The 22,791-nt window shown below is 38.1% G+C and overlaps 1 protein-coding gene across 6 annotated transcripts in view; it reads right to left on the reverse strand.

Moving 5' to 3' along the window:
- Window positions 1-1,003: 1,003 nt before the first annotated feature.
- CCDC85A (coiled-coil domain containing 85A) overlaps window positions 1,004-22,791 on the reverse strand; it is a 196,088-nt gene continuing 174,300 nt past the window's right edge. For 2 of the 6 annotated variants that reach the window (XM_082743606.1, XM_082743605.1), the window contains one exon: window positions 1,004-2,819. In XM_082743606.1, coding sequence (XP_082599732.1) covers window positions 2,770-2,819 — 50 coding nt within the window. In that variant the 3' untranslated portion in view covers window positions 1,004-2,769. Of the gene's footprint in view, window positions 2,820-6,763; window positions 6,863-10,339; window positions 10,460-13,418; window positions 13,554-22,791 lie in introns of all 6 variants that reach the window. The other 4 variants (XM_082743601.1, XM_082743603.1, XM_082743602.1 and 1 more) reach the window with 4 other exon arrangements.

The following is a 22,791-nucleotide window of genomic DNA, read 5'->3' on the forward strand; positions in this document are numbered from 1 at the left end:
CTCTCTTTTCAGCATTTTAGGACACAGTCTCAGCAATGTTAAGTTCTTTGAACTCCTAGCATTAATTACAGAGTCGAATGCTGAACTTGCTGGTCCAAAGTCTGCTTTGCTAAGCCAAAAAGCCTTTCTTCAGTGCTGGACTTAGTAAAGCATACTAACGTTATGTTGGCTCCAGCCATTGTGATGTATGACACACTCCCATCTGGTGATATATTACTGGATGTCACATCAGTTCTGAATTTTCTATTGTGCCTTGAGCATATGGTAAAAATGTAAAAGGCATTCATTTGAAAAGCTTAGATTATGATTGTCAGTCTGTCAGCTTCAAGACCGGTAATAATATTCTGCCAAGATGTATAAATTAACCTTTGTTCCAGAGAAAAGGAGATCATAAACTGGTCACAGAATGCCACACATTTTTATTGATAAACATATTAGGTAAAAGCAAGATTCAGGTCATGGACTGTCTATTACGTCAGTTAAAGTTGGGGCTAATGCTCAGTGGAGGAAGCCTTTTCCTGTCTTCTCAGTGGTCTCCTAGGAGTAGGTGTGTTCTCTGAGCGTGTGTGTGTGTGTGTGCACTTGCCAATTTAGGTCTTGGTCTTATAGGTATATATGTTCCTTCAATACTGAGGCCAAGTTTTCCACTCTGCAATATCTCCCTTTAGTATATTTCCTCCTATCGATGGTTTTAACAATAATTGAATTCAATTCAATCTATGTGAATTATAACAAGTAAAAGATTTTATAACACTGATTTTTAAATATTCTTAAATACGATTCTAAATTTTTAACTACATTATAATAGAGAACAGTGTGATCTGAGTAACCGGAATATTAAATCCCTCATTTTGAACACATTTTAAAAGATTTGTTTTATATTTAAGATAATGAATCATCCATATTACCATCGTTAATACTATCATACAGGAACATGATGATACTTAGTGACTATTAGAAATCTACTCAATGTAGGTAAAGCATTTTGAAGGAAAAAAAACACTGAGATTAAATAATTTATTACCATTGCTAAGATGAACACATATACTTGATACTCAATTTTATGCAGAACTTTAAAAAAATAGTTTTAATACAGTATCAAAATTTACACAAGTATTTTGTCAAAAGACCAGTGTTCCTTGTATTAGCTCTGCAGTGTCTACTGCAGGCACAAAAACTTGTTTTAAATGTCTTCAGAGCGTAGGAATACAACAATTTAAGGATAAAAGCTTTTCTACAAGAGAAGGTATAAATAGAGCAAGCAGTTTTCTTTTACAGAGTAATAATATAACATTTCAAAAGAAAGATGAGCTTAACTGATAACCCAATTACAATAATTATATAATTCTATAGTAAATTAATTCATAAATATTTTCGGAAAACAGAGGGCTGTTTTTTCATCACAGTAACATTTTAAGAAGTGTAACGAAATTCCTTCACATTTCTTCACCAATAACAATTAATACTGTAATGAGTCCATTTAAAAACAACAGCAACAATGAATATCTGCTATGAAGCCAATCTGAGTAATTTAGAAGAAATCTAAAAACTGGGAATTGTTGCATTCCTACTTTTATAATCGTAAACTACAATAAAAACTTAGCATTCTGTCACAGGCCTCTTGCACATTCATACAAGAAACTATCATTGCATCTGAAAAAACACAATACCTATCATAGCATTTCCAATACACACAGTCTAATATTATGTGTATATATATATATATATATACCAAAAATAAGAAACTAAGCAAAGCTAGCACACCTCGTTTTCAAACCTCAAGCAATCTGAACAAGAGCTTTTAGCCTCAATGAAGGACATGCGTCAGTTTCATAAAACTGTTAGCTGCTGTAGGCAAAGAAAGCTTTTTCATAAATGCGGTGCAGTATTTTAAAGTTTACATAAAGTTTATTAAATATAACAGCAGATCTAGAAACTAAATTGTAGAAATTGACATCTCACAGCTGGAAACACTTAGAAAAATTATGTTTGCTTGTTCTTTAATTGGAATTAATATTAACATCAATGGATACACTGAATGAATATGGAAGTTGGTATAGCCCCAAGATGTGTCTTCATGAATATAGCAAGATTAAAAGAAAAGCTATATTTATCCCGATCCCTTAAAATAAATGGTACTCTCTGATACGCACTCTACAAAGTCTTGCTACGCTTCTAGCTGGTAAAGAGAATTTATATAGTATTTTTAGCACCTCAAAAGTCAAAACAAATATCCCAGAAACCTTATCTTACATTCAAATTCATTATGCATCAGGAATTCATAATTGTTGACTATAATAGAAGAAATAGGTGCCTGCCTCTCAAACTTGGAAAGCTGGAAGACACCTCTTCCTCAACACAGTGTGGTCGAAAAGTCCCACCGTTCTGTGCAATGAGTCAACTCCACCAAACTGGATTCTTCCAATCATGCAGGTTTCCCAGTGACAATCTTAGATCTGAGGAGTCAAAAACATTTTAGTTCTAATGAAAATACTGGTACCCAAATGGTAATTTTCAAAGCTGTCTGAAATTGACTTGAGATGAGCTGTTGTGGACATGGAAATGAGAGATGAAATACAGCGTCAGTAATACTAAAGGTTTTAGAGGGAAAATATGTGCAATGTACAATCACTCCAGGTTATTCAATGAGTCCAGGTTTGTGGAAACCCACTTTTTTCTTCTTTTATCTCTCTCTGGCAGTGGTGATCTCTTGTTTGAAAGACTGCTTTTCACATCGGTCCTTTGTACTGGTTTCCAGACAAATGTTGCCTAATCCCAGGACAGGAACCTGCAGCATCTCCAAGTTTCCTCCACACAACCTTAAGAAAGGTAAAATTAAGTAAGTAAGTAAAAATAAGGGTCATGATTGCCCCTCCACAAAGAGAGTTGCGGTTTTTAAATGGGGATCTATGAAGGGGCAAAGAGAAATGTGAAGACGAGACAAAATATCTCCATGAATGAGCTCAACCACAGTGAAATGTGATGGAAGTTTCTAAATCACAAGAACTGCTCAGTAGAGGGAACTATTATGCATTGTCCACAATGAGGGTCGAAATTAAAGAATGATGTGCCAACTTACTCTAGGTACATGGGTGGTCCTCAACTCCAGCTGTACACTGTGCACTTGAAGCTTACACAGTAAGTCCCACTGGTAGAGGGGAGGCATGGTCATCTGTATTTTTAAAGCTCCTAATATAATTCTGGATAGCCATAACTAAGAACACATGAGCAAAATCACCCTAGTTTCTATATCCTACATCTTGAACCAGGGATACCAAAATGTTTACTCCACCAAGGAAAGGAAGTTTTTGTTCTTGAGCTATTTTAAGCCCTGAGTTACTAGCCTTAGGCCACTAGTAAATTTCCCCGGTTGTTCCTTCAGAGTTGGGGGTGGCCCCCTTGGTCATAAATCTTAGCTACCAAGTAGTACACTCTCTCAGATTATCAAAGCAGAGAGCATACAAATGGAGAAATAATACTAAGAATAAATTCAAGAATCACCAAATAGATACAATTCTGTCAAAAATTGGGTCATTTTAGAAAGACGATAGCAAAAGGTGAGATTAAGAAACCAAAGTAAAACCCCTGAATACACCGATGATATACCAATATGCTAATTGGAAAATGTACTCCCTTCCCCTAATTAACGGTCATAACCCTCTTTAGGGTGATTCACTATAACGATTATTTTCAGATTGATTAATTCCCCCAAATTTATCTAGCTCTAACATGAACACAAAACCAGTTGGTTCATTATTGAAAGACGGTTTGTTTGTTTTCGCATTTATTTTAAATAAAGCAGACACTTTAGGGAAACCCAATACAAGTCACTGTTACACATAAGAATACAGCATTCTGTCTACCTTCATTTCTAAGCCAATTTTAGCAGACACAACTATGTGGTAGAAATGACCTGTCGTATTTGAAGAGGAGTATATTGATGGTCCTTAAATAGTAGGAGATGAATGATCTAGCAACGGAGGGCTCCATCTGCCCACAAGAGTTAGGGAAAGTCTCATTTCTTAATAGACAGTGAAAAGGAGCCAAGGGATGCTACGGACTTGCCCTTTCTAGCCCTTCCATGGTACACACAAACACCGCTGATAGCAGCAGAGGATACAGCGAGACGTTTAAAGCACTGCTAAGCCAAAGACTTCCAGGACCATTGACACAAAATATTAGATGGTTACAACTCCAAAGTGCCAGTGCTCCCCAAGTATTCAACTGTAGGATGCCATAGGCCTTAACCTTGATATTACCATGTGGTGGAAGGAGAGTCCAAGAAGGAAAAACTCTGAAATGAGCCAATGATACTAAGAAGGGTGCAGAGTAGGGACTTGTTAACTAAAAGCAAGAGTAGGTGGGTGTCTGAATCAGACACTTTTTTAGCTCTTCTCAGGGAATTTGCAAGAGTCAGACTTACCTAAAAAAATGAATATATTGCACTGTAAGAAATTAATCTATTACTTAAATCTATTTTTGTGATACAGTGTGGAAAGAGAATAAAAGTATCTCTTACTAATCAACATGATGCTAACAGTCACTTCTTTGTATAGATGTTGACAACTGATCTCCAGGAGGCACAGCAGAAACAGAGGTAAAACTTAACTAAGTTCTAGTTGAGTCTTCAACCTGACCTTACATTATAAGAAAACTTTGTATTTCTGAGACATTATTATATAAAGCACATAGTTCCTTCACTAGGTTTAAGAACCTTAGCTAGGTTCTAAGAAATTACTTATCTGTTAAAATTGCTCACAATCTGTTTTTCTCTTTATTCTCCAGGATGCACTATGAGTGTTCAGGGGTCATATAATTTATAATGGTGACAAAAACATTTTAAATCAACACCTTTTTCTCTTAGCTTTTAAAGAGTTTCCAAATGTAAGAGTGCTAATCATCGGATTTGCGTTGGCTTGCGTTTTTTCATCAAACTTTGGGAATCGAAGACAAAAGTAGACAGGAACTGCTAAAGGCAAACAAGGAGGGCAAGCTTGTGGCTTCCTGAAAATATCTTCTACAGGGAAAACCACCACTGCCATTGCATATGGTCTTCTGAAGCACTTTTGGAAATACAGGCCAACAGAAAGATAAACACGAACTAATCGAAGACTCAGTCTGTTTCTTCTGTGACTAAGAAATGCATTATCCAATGTCCGGAAGTCTTACATCTAAAACAAAAAGGCAAGAAAACAAGCAATCCTGACATGTATTTTTTACAGAACTTCAGGAATTATGAAAAGTAGAGAGGATACCTTCTGGAAGATGCATTGCCTTTGGGGAAAGAAAGTGCAAGTCCCCAGATTTACCCCACTTGGGAAAGTGGTGATTGCTGGTACTCAGAGGACATCTGGGTATAGTCCTGACTTATTGTTCATTAGAGAACAATTCAAGAAAGCAACTTTATTTTGGGATTTTAGCTTCTTCAAACACAAAACGCAACTGTGGGGATCATACCCAGAGCTCCTTCTCCAAACTGCCCGGGGGCTGGGGTGAAGCCCTACCACCTGAATTACAAAGGATCCTGTTGTACTTCTCTTTGGAGAACCACCGGTGGAATGATCTCTGTGCTCCTTTCTGGTTCTAGAGTTCCTAATGTTTGAACTTTCTTATTCCATAGTCAAGAGATGAAAAGCAGCAGGATTTTTTTTTTTTTTTTAAGTGTGTGGCTTAACTATTTGACTTGATCTGAAGGACATACTCAAATTGAAAACTGTAAGGACAGGCTGAAAAGCTACAGAAGGTGTGAAGGGTGGTGCATTGGGGAAATTAGGACTTTTAGAACTAATGACCTTTTGAAAACAGATGAAAACAGATGCAGGAAAGAAAAACAGATACAACACAAAGAAGCAGGAGAATAAAACTGTGGCCCCAGCACATATAAAATGCCCAGGGGACTTAAAACATTTACTGGATTCCAAGAATACCTCAAGGAAGTAGATACATGAGAATATCTGGTCCTAATAGCTTAAAGGTATTTCTAAGCAATTTTGATACCCTCATGGACAAAGAATGTGAGGACAAAAGTCCAATAGAGCCAGTTAAAATCAGTGCTTAATATAATCTGGTTGTTTTAGCTTTTTAACAAACTTTACCAATTATACTCTTGTGAATTCTTGGATTAAATGATATACTCATGCATATTACTCAAAATTTAGCCAGGGATTAATAATAAAATCCAAATTCAATTATTGATATGCATCAAAATAACATGTCATTTTTTTACTGTGTTTTTTGCTCTGATTTCTATGTGTCTTATCTCTTATGTTCATATTTATTTCCTCTTAACCATTTTCTGAGCTTTTATCCAGCACTGAAAGGTAAAGATACTACTTTATGTGACATGAAGTGCCCATATCACATGATTTTTTTTCCAAATATGGTTATAAATAAGTTTGAAGAAGGCTGTGTTTTATCACAGGCTTTTAAACACTGATTTTTAGGTACCACTTGAAAGTATGAAACAGAAACCCATTTCTCAAAACGAGCACCACAATGTTAGACAATAAACAATTTTAAAATGTTCATAGATCATTCTGGAATCCAGAATTGGCTGATTGTTGCTTACCTCAATATTTTATGGCTGTTAATAATACTGCAATAAAATATACTAAAGATAAGAACAAGGGGAATTGGTTTTATTTTTATATTAAAAAAAAAAGGCATTGGGCCAGTATTTTGAAAAGTAGGTATCCATAAAGTGGTAACTAAGCTATGATGGAGCTTTCAACACAGAATACACAATAAAGCACATTAAACTTACATTGCACATTTCTCTGACTATAGCTTTTTCTGTCTCACTAAGGTCATTTTCATACTCTTTACCCTGTTGACGATCTATAGTTTCCTGAACATCCAAGACCTGGATTTGTTGAAAAAGAAAAGCAAATTTCACATGGAAAAAAACTTGTTAGTTATGAATTAAACCATCAAGGAGCTCCACTTTGTAAAACCTTTGGTTTTCTCCGTGTCTGCATATCAGAGTGGATTAATATATGGCAAATCTTTTAAAAGGGATCAATTCTACTTCATTTTCAAATGGCCATGAAAAGCAATTGTATCACTAACAGTCAATTGAATGTATCTAATTATTATAGACATTAATTTAGTTAATTGGGTCATTAAGATAATGTGACTATGTCCACCATTTGGAGAAATTCTTGCTCCACTGTAAAGGTGAGCAATATAATTAACAATCTGCCAGATAATCCAAATGATATGTAGACATGGCCTATAGAAAAGAGGACTAAAGGAGATGATACGGACAGGTGAAACCGGTCAGAACCCAGGAATATGTACGTAAGAACTCGAGTGAACATGAACGCTACTGGCATCACAGTTCTTGCCTGGACATGTTCCCAGGGCCTAGAAAAGGCCTATGAAAATGGTTCTTTGATAATATCAAAGAGAAAAACTGACTCCTTTCAGTGAAAATACTTGAGCAACACTTAATCTTTCATTAGAGCAAAGAAAGAAAGTGTTGGCATGAGATGCTTTTAAGCAATTTTAGAGGCCTCTGATTCCACTTCTTTTACATTATCTCTAAATGGATTCTAAATATTTCTTCAAATAGGTTTGAAAGTTTTCAGGCCATACTTTCTATAGGTCAAAAGGGGAGAAAACTTTGGTTTTGAGTGTAATTTTTCTCTATATCCTTTTATAAGCCAAAGCACTAATAAAGCAAAAAGACCCAAGAAAACAAAGCCCCCAAAGTAACGCTTTTCCTAAAAGCTCCAAGAATCCCCACTGAATTGTGACATTGCTAAACTCCTTGGTTCTGTTGTTATCATGGTCAATGCTGATGGTCACACCTAAAGGTGTCGCCTGAGAACTAGCACCAGTGAACAGTTGAGCCAAAATAAATTACTTAAGCATGAAGTGGGACCTTCATGTCCAGTTCATAGTTTGCATGGATATTTACTGGAGTTCAGTCTTGCAATAACCTAATTCACAAACTATTCCTTTGTTAACTCAAAATGTCTAGCCATTATTACTCTGTAGGTGCTACTACTTTCAGGAAGGATATCACGGTAGTAAAGGAAAGAGTTAGAATCTGTTCACATTCTTCATATAATCAGAGGAAATCCTGACTATGCTCAGTGAATATTCATAGAAAACTTAACTCCTGGAACAAGCTCATTTGCCTACAAATTCAATTTCTAATGCACCTCAGAGAAGTGTACTTCTCAGTTAATTTCTACTAAATGAAGTGGAGCTCCAATTAATAGCATGAATTTTAAAGCAAGATAAATGTGGTGTTATTACAAGTGGGCTAATTTCTCACACTGATTTATAACACTTTTCTCCCAAACCACAGCCACAGTTTGTTTTAGAGCCTAGAGATTTTGATGGTCGGGGGGTAGGGGTGGTGGGGGGGAATCTCTCAGAAGATGAGAAACTGAGCCATTGTTTTAATTCTTTCACGAGAGAAATTTTATGTTATAAATCACTCTAGGATCTATGGGCTTTTGAAAACAAGACACATTGAGTGGCTACATTTCTTCTTTTAGGCTGTGATGTCCCTAAGATGCATTTCCCAGAGGCAGTATGTCCCATAGGCACATATTTCTGTTTCATGACACAGTTTACTCATAGAAGCAAACGTATTTTGTATTCACGAGCCTCCCCTTAGCCAATAAGGATGCTTCAGTTGCTCAGTACTACCCATCTGCTGAGTGAGGACACTTAACATGTTCTGATTATAACATAATTATTTTTCTCTCTTAAGATAAAAATTTTATATGAAAATTAGAGAACAAATTCAGAGAAAATTGAAGAGCTTCTCCTTGCCCTTCCCTTCCCTTTTACGCCATAGGAACACAGGTGCAATGAAAAATGGAGGAAAGATTGCAGTGCTATCCACTATGCTGATCTGACTCAAACTACACTTGCCACTTAATGAGGTATCGAGCAGAAGCAGTCTTCAATCCGAAAAGTAGAGCAGAGTATGTGCAGATGCTAATAGTACAGGACGAAAGACTCGTTTTTTCTAAGATGCTCTTTCGATAGCTAGCGTCTGGTTTATGCTCAAGTAACAGCCCGTTTATCAGGCTGCTCATGCTACACAACATCCAAATGCTGCCACCCAGAGCAAGATGGTGGTCAGTTGATAAAACAGCCCCCACTGGCTGCACGCGGTGCCCTCATTCTGCTGTGTCATCCCATGCAAATTCCTCTTCGTTCCTCACTTGGTAAGTTATTCCAACCAAGACGGAAGTGCCAAGTGCACGGCTCTGGCCAGCTGCATGGTTCTGCTACCTTCTCACATCTGCAATCAGTATATGCTTGGGAGGAGCAGCTCATTTCATGGAAGTTACAACAAAATATAATGGGGGAGCTATATCTCCTACTGAAACCAAATCCAATACATATTCTGAATTTCTTATCTGGTTATTTGCTTTATGCATGCCCCAGATGCACTCCAAAAGAGTGCATCTTAAGGCTGCTGATAAATCATTCCAAAACCAAAACCATTTTAGTAAAGCTGTGAAACTCCAAGGGCAAGGGCAGGACTGAAGCATGCTACCTACCTGATAGCTCCGAAAGGTTTGATCAAGGCTACATGTTAGGAATTACAGATAATTTGAAGGACAGTGAGTCATACCTTGGAACTGATAAAATTTCAAGGAACTGCCCTAATTATTAAGGTGATTTTTATTGCCTGTATCAGTTTCTTCTCGTAGATAATATATTATTAATTTTACTTACGGTGCTTACCTATTAGAAAACTCACTATTGGTAAAGAAAATAAATAATACATTTCAGTTGGATCTTTTTGGCAGATACTTGGAGGATCTGAAGTAAAAACCAAAAATAAAACTAGCATTATGAATAAGACCTTCTGTTTTCTAACACTATGTAACAGCATTAACTAGTTTGAAGACCTAATTTCCAGTTAATGGGGGAACAGGAGGTTTTTAGTTCAAGATTTTCTTTTAGTCATGGCACCATGTACTTCACTTGCATCAAGAAAGAAAACTCAGGTATCCTTCCTTATTTTGGCCAACACTTGAGACCCTCTTTTGAAATCATGCATGCTAAAGACACTGCCCATTAAATACCCAGAACAAGAGTTTACACACATGGATATACATGCACATCAGACTTCAACTTCAATGCAGAGTGATATGAATCACGTTACTCAAAACAAAATGATAAAACTAGAGATTTTCAACCAGAAGTACTCAAACTCAGAGTTGCAAAAAAAAAAAAAAAAAAAAAAAAATTCAAAACTTAAAGTCTCTACGGTTAAAACAAGACTGTGAGGACTACCAGACTAGAGCAAACAAGCCACGACACAACTGAAATTCTGGATCAACGGTTGGACACAGTTGGTTACCTTAAGAGAATGTACCACGGGTTCAGGCTGCTGAGAAGGTGTGGTATGTCCACTGAAGCTAGCTGGAGAGTTGGGTGGACTGTTACTCCCATCAGCCCCAGATGACAACCTAAAAGAACCCTTAGTAGAAAATCAACAACTTTGTTATTAAAACAAAAGTCGTCTAATAACTGCATAGATGTCATTCAGTATTCAATTTCACTGCCAAATGAGAATCAGTTACATTTTTTCTAGCCTGCCCTAAGACGCTCTCAACCTGTTAATTGGAATACGCTTGCTGCTTGACCAGCAAGAACACTTAAGCAAGAGCCATTGCTATGCATGTCCAGATGTCATTCCTGATTTGCCAAAGAGAACAATGCCCCCTCAGGAATGCCCATTAAGAACATTTCAAGAATGATTTTTAAAACTTAAAGATACTCAAGAGTAGGGAATTTGCGAGATACTCAGCAGCTGAATTAAACATGCTCACTCAGCAAGACAAATGGTATATTCCATATGTCTCAGGAAATATGCACACATTTCATTCTTGCATTGGAGAAACGGTATGTCTTATAAAACCCTTCTTGGAGGCAAAGACCTAAAGCGGAGCATTTTCCAAAGAGATTTACCCAAACTCAGCATTTGCTTTAAGGTAGAATTATTTTTTGTTTAAAAAAAACAAAAAACTATGGCCACAAATTACATATTTGTACTTATGTGACTCTTTGACTTCACTGCTGAAAAATCAGCACTCGGGCAAGATTAACTTGGTCTATGAGAATCCTCGCCACCCATACAGGAACTGGGAAAAAGAAAACTTCAATTATGTCCTCTCCTAGAAAAAGCAGCCAAATGGGAATTTCCTGAACCTGGTCTAATGGAGATCATGATACTCAAAGGGCCTGAGAGAATTTAATTTCTGTCCAGCAAATCTACAGATTTTCTTCATGCCTAACAGATTAATAACTGCTCCATTTCCCTTGATCTTATGACTCTAATACCCTGAGAAGGAGCCACTGAGGGTAGCTTCATAAAGGGAAAACACAACTGTGCTTAGGGACATTTATTTTCCAGCACCTACAGAAGAGCTTCTGTGTTGTGCATTTTAGGGATGAGAAGGGAGGATCTGAGAGCAGCAACAGGTCCAAGTATGGGTTTTATGCGGACCATATTCTTTGTAGAGAAGTTGACAACTTCCATTGATTTTCACAAAGATGGTCATTTTTGCAGTTTGGAGAAAGCCCCTTCCCTTGCCACTTCCTTCTTCCTACGTCCTTAAAGGCTATCCTTGCCACATCACAAGCCAACTAGAGCCATGTTCTTTTCCTTACTCAAAGAAATATGCAATCAAATTGGGAGCTGTCCCCATTCCTGGGAACTAACCACCAGGGAGAGGAAGCTGTGGAATAGGACATTTAGCAGACCTCTCCAGCTCTGTCCTCCACCGCTACTAATGATTATGTTAATAGCAGGTGATGACATAGGAAAGCCAATTATGATAGTCCCAACACCTTCTGGCGGGGGAGAATGTCTATGTTTCCCTGTATTTGTAATTCAGATCAAATCAGACATAATAGTGCCTGAAACAAATAATAGAAGGAAACTTATTAGAAGTTTTAAGGTGGTGAAGGGGCCCACCATTTCCCCCAACATCACCATCAAATTTTGGACACCCTTTTCCTGTATAGAGATGAAATGTTTCCAAAATGAAGGAGTTCTGAAGGAAGCTCTTCTCTGAAGAGCTCTGGTTCCCTACTATTCTCTTCCTATCTGCTTCAAACTTCTCATTTAGGACCCACCAATGCAATGCAGGTGGCCCTCTGGTTGCTAATCTCACCGGGCAGGCCATAATTTTCAGCTATCCCTCCTTCCAGCCCTTCCTGTCCAACCTTCTGCTGCCCAGCACTTCTGTTTCAACTGTTCCCTTCCCAGAGCTGGCAAAATGGTAGGCATATCAATTCTGGCATGCTTTTGCTTGGGTGTGGGGCCTTTGATCTTTTGGGGGCATTAGATTTGAAAGAATGTCTAAAATCAATGATAACTGGTGTCCCTAAACCAAATCCTTTGGGCACGCTAACATTGTTAAAACATAAGGAGAGTCCTGTTTTTCCCTTAAACACTATTTTTTGAAATACTAACAATGGCTAAAGTCGGAACTGCCCAGTGGAGAAAACTCATTCAGGGATTAAAGTTCTCTTTCAAGTCTCCTTCTGTGCCAAGGACTAGATCACTGGAAAGATCATTGTTCGTATTTTATGTGGTTTTGATAAAGTCACGAAGGTAAGCAAATGCCTGGTAAAGTTGTATACCAACAGGTGCTCCGTCCTTTTCTAGATTATAACACAATCAAGCACTTCATTCAATCACATCCCATTTAATTACTCTAAAATAAAAGGCCATGTATCTGTGTGACCAATATTTGGAGAATTATCTAGGTTCAATCAATATCCCCTCTTAGTTGACTAATACATTTTCACATAACTGTTTTAAAAATATATGCTGAGTGGAATGCTAGTGAAACAACTGATTTCATACAGTCCCTTGGAATTTATTACAATAACGTTAAACCTGTTTGTTTAAATTGTGACTTGGCTGCCTCAAGGAGACAGGGAATTTAAAAAGAAGAAAATCTAAATAAAACTGGAAATATGATTCCCAGCTTCCAGGTTGTTTTCCAACGACACGTGATCGCATAGTGCATGCACCACCTCTTGGGTCAGCGAGCACTTTTAAAAGGCGAGGAATAATTTCCTGGGCTGGTCTACAAACAATTCATTTACATGGCCAGGGATCTTTTTTAAGCTTCTTTTCCTGAAAGGTGCATGGTACCTTTGTTCTCCAGTTGCTTGAGGTTACTCAACTTTCAACCCCAAGTTCAGGAAACAAAACAAAACAAAAAAAGCAAAACAACACTGACGCTGATCGTTTAGGAGATGAAAGACTCGACTCCCAGCTTCCCTCCCCAGAACAGACACACACAGCAACTTTCTTTCATGTGTACAGATTTGCTCTCTACCCCCCAGTGTCACTTTTCCTCTAGCAACAAAAGCCATCTGTATGCACAAGCAAATGCAGCAGCTGACCCATCTTCACTCACCGGGAGAGTGGGCAGGCATCGTCCTATTCCTCGGCACCCTTGCCACCACTGCAAGACCCGCCGGGCTCTGGGCCCCCAGCCTTTCTCCATATTTGAGCTGTTTCTAGTTGGAGGTTGCCTTCTATTCTGGGTGGCCTTATATTTGGAACAATATAGTACAATCACTCAGAAAAATACTCTTTCCCAAGTCTCAAGAAAGCAGATAGAATAAGAAGCTTAATGAAATGAACCACAATGACCACAATGGCAAGCTGTAACATGCACCTCTAATTAGGGGAAAAAAAATAAAGTAAAACCGAAGTCCTGTCTATTAGAGCTAATAATGATTTTTTTTAAAAGCTTTTGACTAATTAAGTTATTGAAAAGTGATAGGTGATAATGCCAAACTTCCAGAAAAAACTGAAGCTACTTAGACAACTTTGTTCATTTGGTTTTACTTGTGAGAAATAGAGAAGTAACCGTTAAGTCTTCTTTATGTTTAATATTATTCAAAATGCAATTGGGAGCACGACGCTCTTTTGTTAAGAAACACAAGGTGGGTAGATATGTTCACCAACATTTAGAAAAGCGGACACTGTATCAGATTCTCAGCAACATTTGGGCACATTGAAGACTGTGTAATGAGCTAAGAGGTCATCACTGCATTAAAATAGCTGTTTTACATGGGCTGTATACATCATTATCAAAATATCTATTAATCAGTTACTCTCCAAATTTCTACACTTGTTAGAACTAGAGATACCAGATAAGTAAAAATTTTCAGTTTCTTTCTATGGCTAAATAGCATAATTCTATTAAAATTATCAGAAGAAAACACTTTCCTCTCCCTGACAACTTATACTAAGACCCTTATCTAAGTGTGCCAATCTTAATAAGAATTTTTTTAAAATATAGAAAATTCACCAAATAGTACCCAAATTCTTTAATTTTAGGAGGGTGAAAAATGACCACATAATTCTTCAGTTCCCACTGATCTCTTTTTGTAGAAGTATTTCTACAAAATACTTCTGTATTTCTTTTTGTATGTAAAGAAGGATTTCTTTTTGTATGCTGTGTTGTGAATAGCACTGTCCTAATTTACACTCTTCTCCAACGTTTGGAGGCTGAACAATGAATAAAGAGTAATGATGACCACAGCTGGTACTCACAAATCTCTCTTCTGAATCTATGGAATCAGTAGAACTGGTTACCTATTAAATAAGTCAGCCACACATATTTCTCACATGTAACAGAGCAAATTATATATTTAGACTATGATGATCATTTCATTGTTAGCAACATGGATTTGAACATGGCTCTTTAAGTGATCTTCTCATGTTGTCAGTATCTAATTTCTTCCCATCACAAGAATTCTATCCAATAATTTATAATGTGGTTTACAGCTTAAAATCTACCTCCCAACCACCATAGTTCTATTTCTCAGATAATCATTAAAAAGTACCGTATTTTTTTTTTTTTTTTTTTAACAAATGAGGCCTATCTTCCAGATTTGGTTCCCTTCATTACTTAAACATCTTAAACATCTCTTAGATTTTACATTTCAGGATTCAATGACTGAGTAAGACATACAGGGATTCTTACTTCCCTTTTCCTTAATGTGTAGTGAGATTGAATCTCAATGCCTCTCCAATGTAACAAGCTCATTATCATAACCATAAAATCTAACATCTATAACTATTTAGAAGCCTGCTGGAAGGAGCAGCCCTTTAGCTATAGTATTTCCCCACTTTTGTAAAGTAGATACAACACGACATAATAGCTGTGCCTTTCAGCATCTTGTAAACGGTTCTTTTAAAACATTATATATAGATTGCATAGTATTATTAATCTCATAAGAGGGGGCAGTATATATGGGCCAGATTTTCATGGAAGAATAAACTACTTAATGGTATAGCCATTTTAATTTTAAAGGGAAAGATACTCTCTGAATGAGGTCTGTTGACTTTCTACTCATGCTGGCAACTTTTAAAAACAAAACAGAACTCCAGGTCATGCAAAAATGTATTGTGGACTGGCCATCAATTTGACCTTCGAGTACATTAAATGGTATATATGTACTAATGAAAGCTTAGCTCTCTCTTAGCTCTACAATGGTCAATCACACTATTTTCTGAAGGCTATCTCATAAAACATAATAAGCCTCACTAACTCTATAGGTAGAATTGTTTTTGGCAAGTTCAGAGCTTGAAGCAGGGAAGCCTAAATTCTGGCTATCAACCAGGAGAACAACCTCAAATCTTAAAAAAGTCCCTTTCTATTTTTTGAGGAGATCTATTTTTGCTTGGTTTTGTTTTCTGCAGTTTTCCAAAATTCCAAATTTATAAAGAATGCCTGAATGACGTTACTATTCCCCTAGATATCTGTGTACTCGTCAGCCACTTTGTATCCAGGTACATAGCATAACCTATAAATTGATTTAGGTATCAGGAGGACCACTCTAAATGCTAATAGCAAAGTAATGCTCTGCATCAAGACTGAATAGGAGGTAAATTGCAGATTACTTACTATGCGGTAAGTACTCATTATAGAGATCATGAAATCTAATGCTGTAAGCAAACACCCTAGATCAAGACACAAAAATATCCCTTACTATCACTGAAGAAGATAAAATGTATTGGTACTGTTATGCCTCTTATCACATGATATCTGGAAGATGTTTTTCTAAGAAAATTGGAACTTGAGATATTTTCTAGTATTGTCCTTATAATACAGACTTCTCAGAATTACGGGAACAAAAGCGGCTACTCAGTTTTTAAAAGATCATCTAAACAATAAGAATATATATTAATTATGGTCTCATTGGATAAAATTATTATAATTCATAACAGTAGTTTTAAGAGAACTAACAAGAGGAAGTAATTGTGATTAAGTTGTCTTCTTGCTATTTTATGGTTACATTTCTTTTATTGTTATTTTAGTTGACATTCTGGAAGCTTCCATTCTTTGGCCTTCCAGAAGTATATATTAAAAGTCTTTAACACAAAAAATTTGTTTTTATATTTTATCATATAAAATACAGGCTTCCCACTTAGATATAAATCAGATGTAATACATTTGTAACAAATTTTGGAGCCCAGCCCTCTTATCTATTATAGGAAGCCAACTATGGAAAGCTAAAGATTGATCGGCTAAAGTGGTTTCCTGTTAGTTAAAGATGTTCAATTTTTAATAAGGTCTGAAGCTAGGTCAAACTACCATATGGTGTATCAGAATGCATACCTAGTTGAGGATGGAGGATGAATTTTCTTTCCTTCTTATGGGACAAAGAATAATGCTTTGCTTCATTTCATCAGGAAAGTACTTTGTTCAGTTTGACCAGTCTTCATTCCGACATACTTTTTACGAAACTGCACTAGCACACAAACAGAAGCTTTAGAGGTTACCCTGACAGATCTTTTCCAAAAGATTCCTGTGAATGAGTATAGAAATTCTGAGACCCTCTGCTCTAATACAGAACAGTTAGTTGGCTGTATTCAAAGTGTATTTTTTTTAATGATTTTATTTATTTATTTGATAGACAGAGATCACCAGTAGGCGGGGGAGGGGAGAAGCAGGCTTCCCGCTGAGCAGAGAGCCCGATGTGAGGCTCCATCCCAGGACCCTGAGATCATAACCTGAGCAGAAGGCAGAGGCTTTAACCCACTGAGCCACCCAGGTGCCCAGAAAAGTGTATTTTTAAAATTGAAATGAACTAATGAAAGGAAACTTTTCAATACCAATTTAAAATAGTAAGCAGTTTCCTAGATCTATGGCTATTCGTTTATTCACTTAAATATTTACTAAGCAGCTACCAAGGTAACATCCCATGCTATGCCAGGTAGATATCTAATCCAGTAACTTTTTGTGTAAGAAAAACAAAAACAAAACAAAACAAAAAACAGCAAAGTAAGTTCAAGTCATTGAATTTAGAGGTCACACTGCCTGGGCTCGGAATCTTGGCCAGACCCTGAGCCTCAGTTTCCCCCTCCATAAAGTGTGGGTACTTATGATACAAGGGTGCTTCACTCGATGAGGCTACTTATATGAAAAGAGCTCTTAAAATGGCATCTGGGGGCGCCTGGGTGGCTCAGTGGTTAAGCCACTGCCTTCGGCTCAGGTCATGATCTCAGGGTCCTAGAATCGAGCCCCGCATCGGGCTCTCTGCTCAGCAGGGAGCCTGCTTCCTCCTCTCTCTCTGCCTGCCTCTCTGCCTGCTTGTGATCTCTCTCTGTCAAATAAATAAATAAAATCTTAAAAAAAAAAAATGGCATCTGGCTCACATCAAATGCTCTGCAGCAATTTGTTGTTCTTCTGAATGTGTTTGCTTTGCTTATCAACACATTTTATAATTTATATGTCAACCTACTTTCTTAGGTTCATTATCCAGAGTAGTTCTCAACCTGAGGTAAGCTGGCCCTCCAACGGGGACATCTGGCAAAAATTCAGACATTTACTGGCTGTTAAAATTGGGCAATTTCTGTGGGGCATTTATGGGTTGAGGCCAAGGACGCTGCTGAATGCCTGACAATGCCCAGGTTGGCCCCCATGACAAAGAATTATCCAGCCTCCAAGGTCAACAGTGCTCAAGTTGAGGAAGTCCGATTTAGAGAAGGAGAACTGCACTGGAAAACAGCAAAGCCACATTTCTGGCAACAGCTTCATAGATTCTGCAGATGAGGGTAAGTGTCCCCCCACGCCCCCGATTTGGTGATTGGGATGATTTTAAAGGGAACTCTCTCAGCTTCAGCCCTCAAGTGGTCTAAGTATATAGACATCTCCCTTCCCACCCCAAATAGGAAATTACTCTAACAGAAGGGAAAGAATTAAAAACACCCCAAACATCCTACTGTTAACAACGCTAGCAGAAACACAATACAAATGGGCAGCACAGGGCAGGGGTCCAAAGAACGAAGAGCTCTCTGAGAGGAGACCGAGAGCATGCTGCAAGCACCTTAAGCATCGAGACACCAATCCCACAGAGAATTAAATTGGCAGAAGGTGCTTTTCTGGAAATGATGAAAAGAAATAAAGCTTCCTTAGCAATATGGCAGGTGGAAATCCGGCACTCAATTTTAAGCAGTCACACTAGGAAAGAAAACAATTGCCAGCAAATAGAAATGAGGGCCCTGACCTATGAAACAACATCCCGGGGCAGATGAGAGCATCCTGTAAGGGAAATCAGAGAGAAATCCCTACCTCTCCTTCACTTGGGCTCAGGGTTGTATTTGGTCTATGGGTCTGCCTCCTCAACACCTGGATGACTTCCTGAGGGCGTGTCTGAGTCCCCAGAATACTCAACCACTGAGCTCCTGCTACCTGTTAGGACTCTCCTAAATGCTGTCATTTAAAATATTCTTCAAACAGGGTGCCTGGGTGGCTCAGTGGGTTAAAGCCTCTGCCTTTGGCTCAGGTCATGATCTCAGGGTCCTGGGATCGAGTCCCACATCAGGCTCTCTGCTCAGCGGGAAGCCTGCTTCCTTTCCCTCTCTGCCTACCTCTCTGCCTACTTGTGATGTCTCTCTGTCAAATAAATAAATAAAATCTTTAAAAATAATACTCTTCAAACTACTACATGTTAATATCTATTGAGACACTAACTGTTGGCCTAGTGCTATTCTCAATAATTTAATAATTTATGCTCCATAATTTTTGTGTGGGGGTCCTAGAGATCTTCTGTTCTGTGCACCCACTGCTTAGTTCCTGGGCTACAAAGAGATCCTGGGGAGGATCTGGTTGTCTGAAATGACCCCGGGTTTGGGCCAGGGGTGGGGGGGTCACAGGGGCGATTGGAATAAGAGTGTGTTAATATTAATAACTGATACAGATGAACCGGTGTATACCTGCTTAAGGTCAGCTCTGTACTCATTTGACTTTCTCCATTTGAGGCATCTAACTGTGGCCCCAAGAGTTACAAGTCTGCATCTAGAATCATAACCCAAGGATTTTGAAACTTAGAATTTTACAAAGTCTCCTAAAGAATTTGTGGAGAATTACAGACCATGCACTTTGGAATACAATAGGAGTTAGGAGTCATGCTACAAATGAAATGCGATAGGGCTCCAGAGAAATACATTTGTCAAGAGAACAATCTATTTCCTGTTCTTTTTTCCATTTGAGTTTGGGTTCGGTGATACTTTTTTGGATCTCATGCTTTTTAAAAAAAAAAAAAAATTTATTTATTCATTTGACAGAGATCACAAGTAGGCAGAGAGGCAGGCAGAGAGAGAGGGGAAAGCAGGCTCTCCACTGAGCAGACACCCTGATGCGGGGCTCAATCCCAGGACCCTGAGATCATGACCAGAGCTGAAGGCAGAGGCTGAACCCACTGAGCCACCCAGGCGCCCCTCTCATGCTTTTCTTGATACCATATCAGTACCATCCAGAATGCCATTCTCTCGATTCTGGTTCCCATTCATTCATATTCATATTCTCTCTCCCTCTCTGATCCTGGAATAGGTTATCTTAAAAACTTGCTTCAATCCTGGCTTTGCTGATGCATAAGTAATGATCATGAGAACTTTACTTTCATTGTTTAACAGATGCATATCATTACTCTGACCACTCACCTTAAGGTAACTGATAAGAATCTGGCTCACAGCTCAATTTTAAGCCCTGTCACATTTAACAGTAAGATTTTATGTATCTTTGATGAGCTCCTTGAGGTCACTGTACTTGGCTTTTATTATCTTTGAAATTGTGATCACTAGTACACCCTATCTGTACATAAGAGTTGCTCAATAGACTCTATTACTGGATGGTCAAAATCTAGATGTGAGATTGTGGCTTTTCCTTGATCATCTCAAGAACAGTTGTGTCAATGCTTTCCTTGTGTGTCTATACATTTGGTCATTAGAAGCCACTCAACTACTTGCCAAGTAAATAAAGCACACCTCTCGAGTACTAATGTGGCCCGAATCAAAGACTCCATGTCTTTGATGGTCCAGATTTTGGCAAGTTAAACTCTGACTAAATTCCCATTCCTTTTTTTGTTTGTTTTCATTACCCAATTACTCATATTTGAGCAAAATAAATTCATCCTGAAAATCTTCAATCACTTCTATTTCTAAAGCTATAGTAAAGCTCAAATATGTTAAAATAGCAACTGAAAAGATCACTGGGGTTGGTTAGCAGACCAAAAGTAGAAAGAGACTTAGACCAGGGCATCCAAAGTATATGCTGGTTCTCATCAAAATCATTATGTGATGCCAAACATTAAGTGGTGAAAATAAAGTAATATTAAAAGAGATATTATTCTCAACTTCACTAAGTACAGGCCAATCTGTAAGAATCCAGGTGTTCCCAGCCAGAGAAACTGGAAGATAATATTTATTCACTCATTTTCATTTCTTATGCCAAATAATGGCTAAGATTAAGGTCCACAGAGTCACAGAAGAGACGGTAAAGAGCTTTAACTCAAAGAACCTAAAATTTTAGACATTTTCCCTGTTAAGGGAAACAGAAGTCATTCAGAAGGATGTAAGGGGCAGAGTAGCAAGTACTGAGGCAGACATGGAAGGCCAATGTCTGACTGTGGAGAACCTTGTACAATATGTGGAGGATTCTGTGTAAGGCATGGGCTGTGATAAGACCCAGTGTTTTAGAGACCCTTCTAGTAATAATGTGGAAAATGATCTAGGTGGGGCAAGTCTAGCTGGGATGAAGTCCAATTAGGAGATCATCAAAGAAATCCAAATGAAAAGTGATCACTCTCTGCTCACCAGACAACAACAGAAGGAATGAAAGGATAATATTGATGGACTATAGGGCAGGACCCTGTGAGCCTTCACGGTAATCTGAATCCAGGATGGGTCCCTGGTTTCTGGCTGGGCACTGGCTACAGGGTCATGCAGATAACCAGGCCAGAAAATGCCAAAGCAAGTCATGTATCTAATTCCTTCATCAGATTTGAAAATCAAGATGAAAGAATTAACAATATAAAGCCCTGAAACATCTCTCTCACAGACACCCCTACAGTGGTTTTCTTCTGACAGGTAAAAGAATTCGCAAAATCTTTAAACGGATTGTAACTTCATGCCATGATGAAAATATCCCATCAAATAATACTGTGTTCTTGGGAGAACAACATAGTAATTTTGAGATACCTGAGACTCCAGGTGAAACTTGCAGATATAGAAATACAGTTTCAAAAATAAAATAAACCAAATGAAAGTAATTACAGAGATTAACACAATGCCTTTTTACAAGAATAGAGAAGGCAAATTCCAGAAGAAAAGAATTCATATCTTGAAAGGGCTAGGACAGCCAACACCGTGTATCTCTGTAGCCAGAATGACAGCAGACAAAGAATAACAAGGAAGGCCTGATTTTAAAAAAAAAAAAAGCTGTTAAACAATAGGTAGGAAATGTGAACAATTAGATTTATGTACTTTCTGCTTCTAGGTAATGAGTTTATGTGCTTAGTTCTTATCTTTTGTTAACCATACAATCCTCAGCGAGAAACACTCAAATTTCTAGGGAAAATATGATACATTTAAATGATTTTCCAATCAGGTTGACATCAATTAAATAGTGAAGATTGATGGCAATTTTGTTGAGAAAAACATATCTGAAGACTTTTAGGGTTATAAGAATGGGGGTTGAGGATGCAGGAGTAAGACCCAGAGTCAGGACCTGCAGCTGAATGGCCAGTGTAGACGCCCAAAGCAAAAAAGGAACTCGGGTTAACACTATATTTGGCTTGCTGAACAGAGTTGACTGATGCTATGTTAAATCCCTCAGCACTCTCCAGAGCGCAGTGGTAGACGTGCTCAGAGCTAGAGCCCCAGGGACTAAATGACTATTTAAGAGATATACTTGTTGAGTTGACTAAGAACTGTTGTTACTCTGTGAGGTGGCGTTGGCTGCCCTGGCTTTAGCAAAAGGAAGAGTCTTCATTTTCCTCTTTTGCTACGGGCTCCCGCACAAAATGGGAAGGTCAAGATAAGAGAACGGTAGCACCAATTTCATTCCAGGGCAGCCACTAGAACGAGTACTTCTACCCCCAACCAGCACAGAATACAGTTCCATCCGTGCCATTTCTTGGAAGCTCCATCTTGGGAGAATTCGAAGTGGCTTTAAGTGTGAAGGCTCACAGGAACAGAAGCAGCCGAAATGAATGTCGTTGAGCCTCTGCACATGAAGTGGAAATGAAATCTCTACCCGGGAGCGATGAACACCTTCCTCTACCACCCCTAGTGAGAACATCATCGGGACACAAAAGGAAGCATCTTGAAAGCACGAGCTCTCTTTTCACAACCAACCCTTACCAGGAAGGAAGGAAGAGACAAACAGGCTTATGTGTGTCCTACCTCATAATGTAAATAACTTATGATGAAAAACAAGAGTTTTGGATTCAAACTATAAATGCTCATCGGAGTCAATAATATTCAGAAAG

The sequence above is a fragment of the Mustela nivalis genome (assembly GCF_964662115.1).
Source record: "Mustela nivalis genome assembly, chromosome: 8".
Taxonomy (NCBI): domain Eukaryota; kingdom Metazoa; phylum Chordata; class Mammalia; order Carnivora; family Mustelidae; genus Mustela; species Mustela nivalis.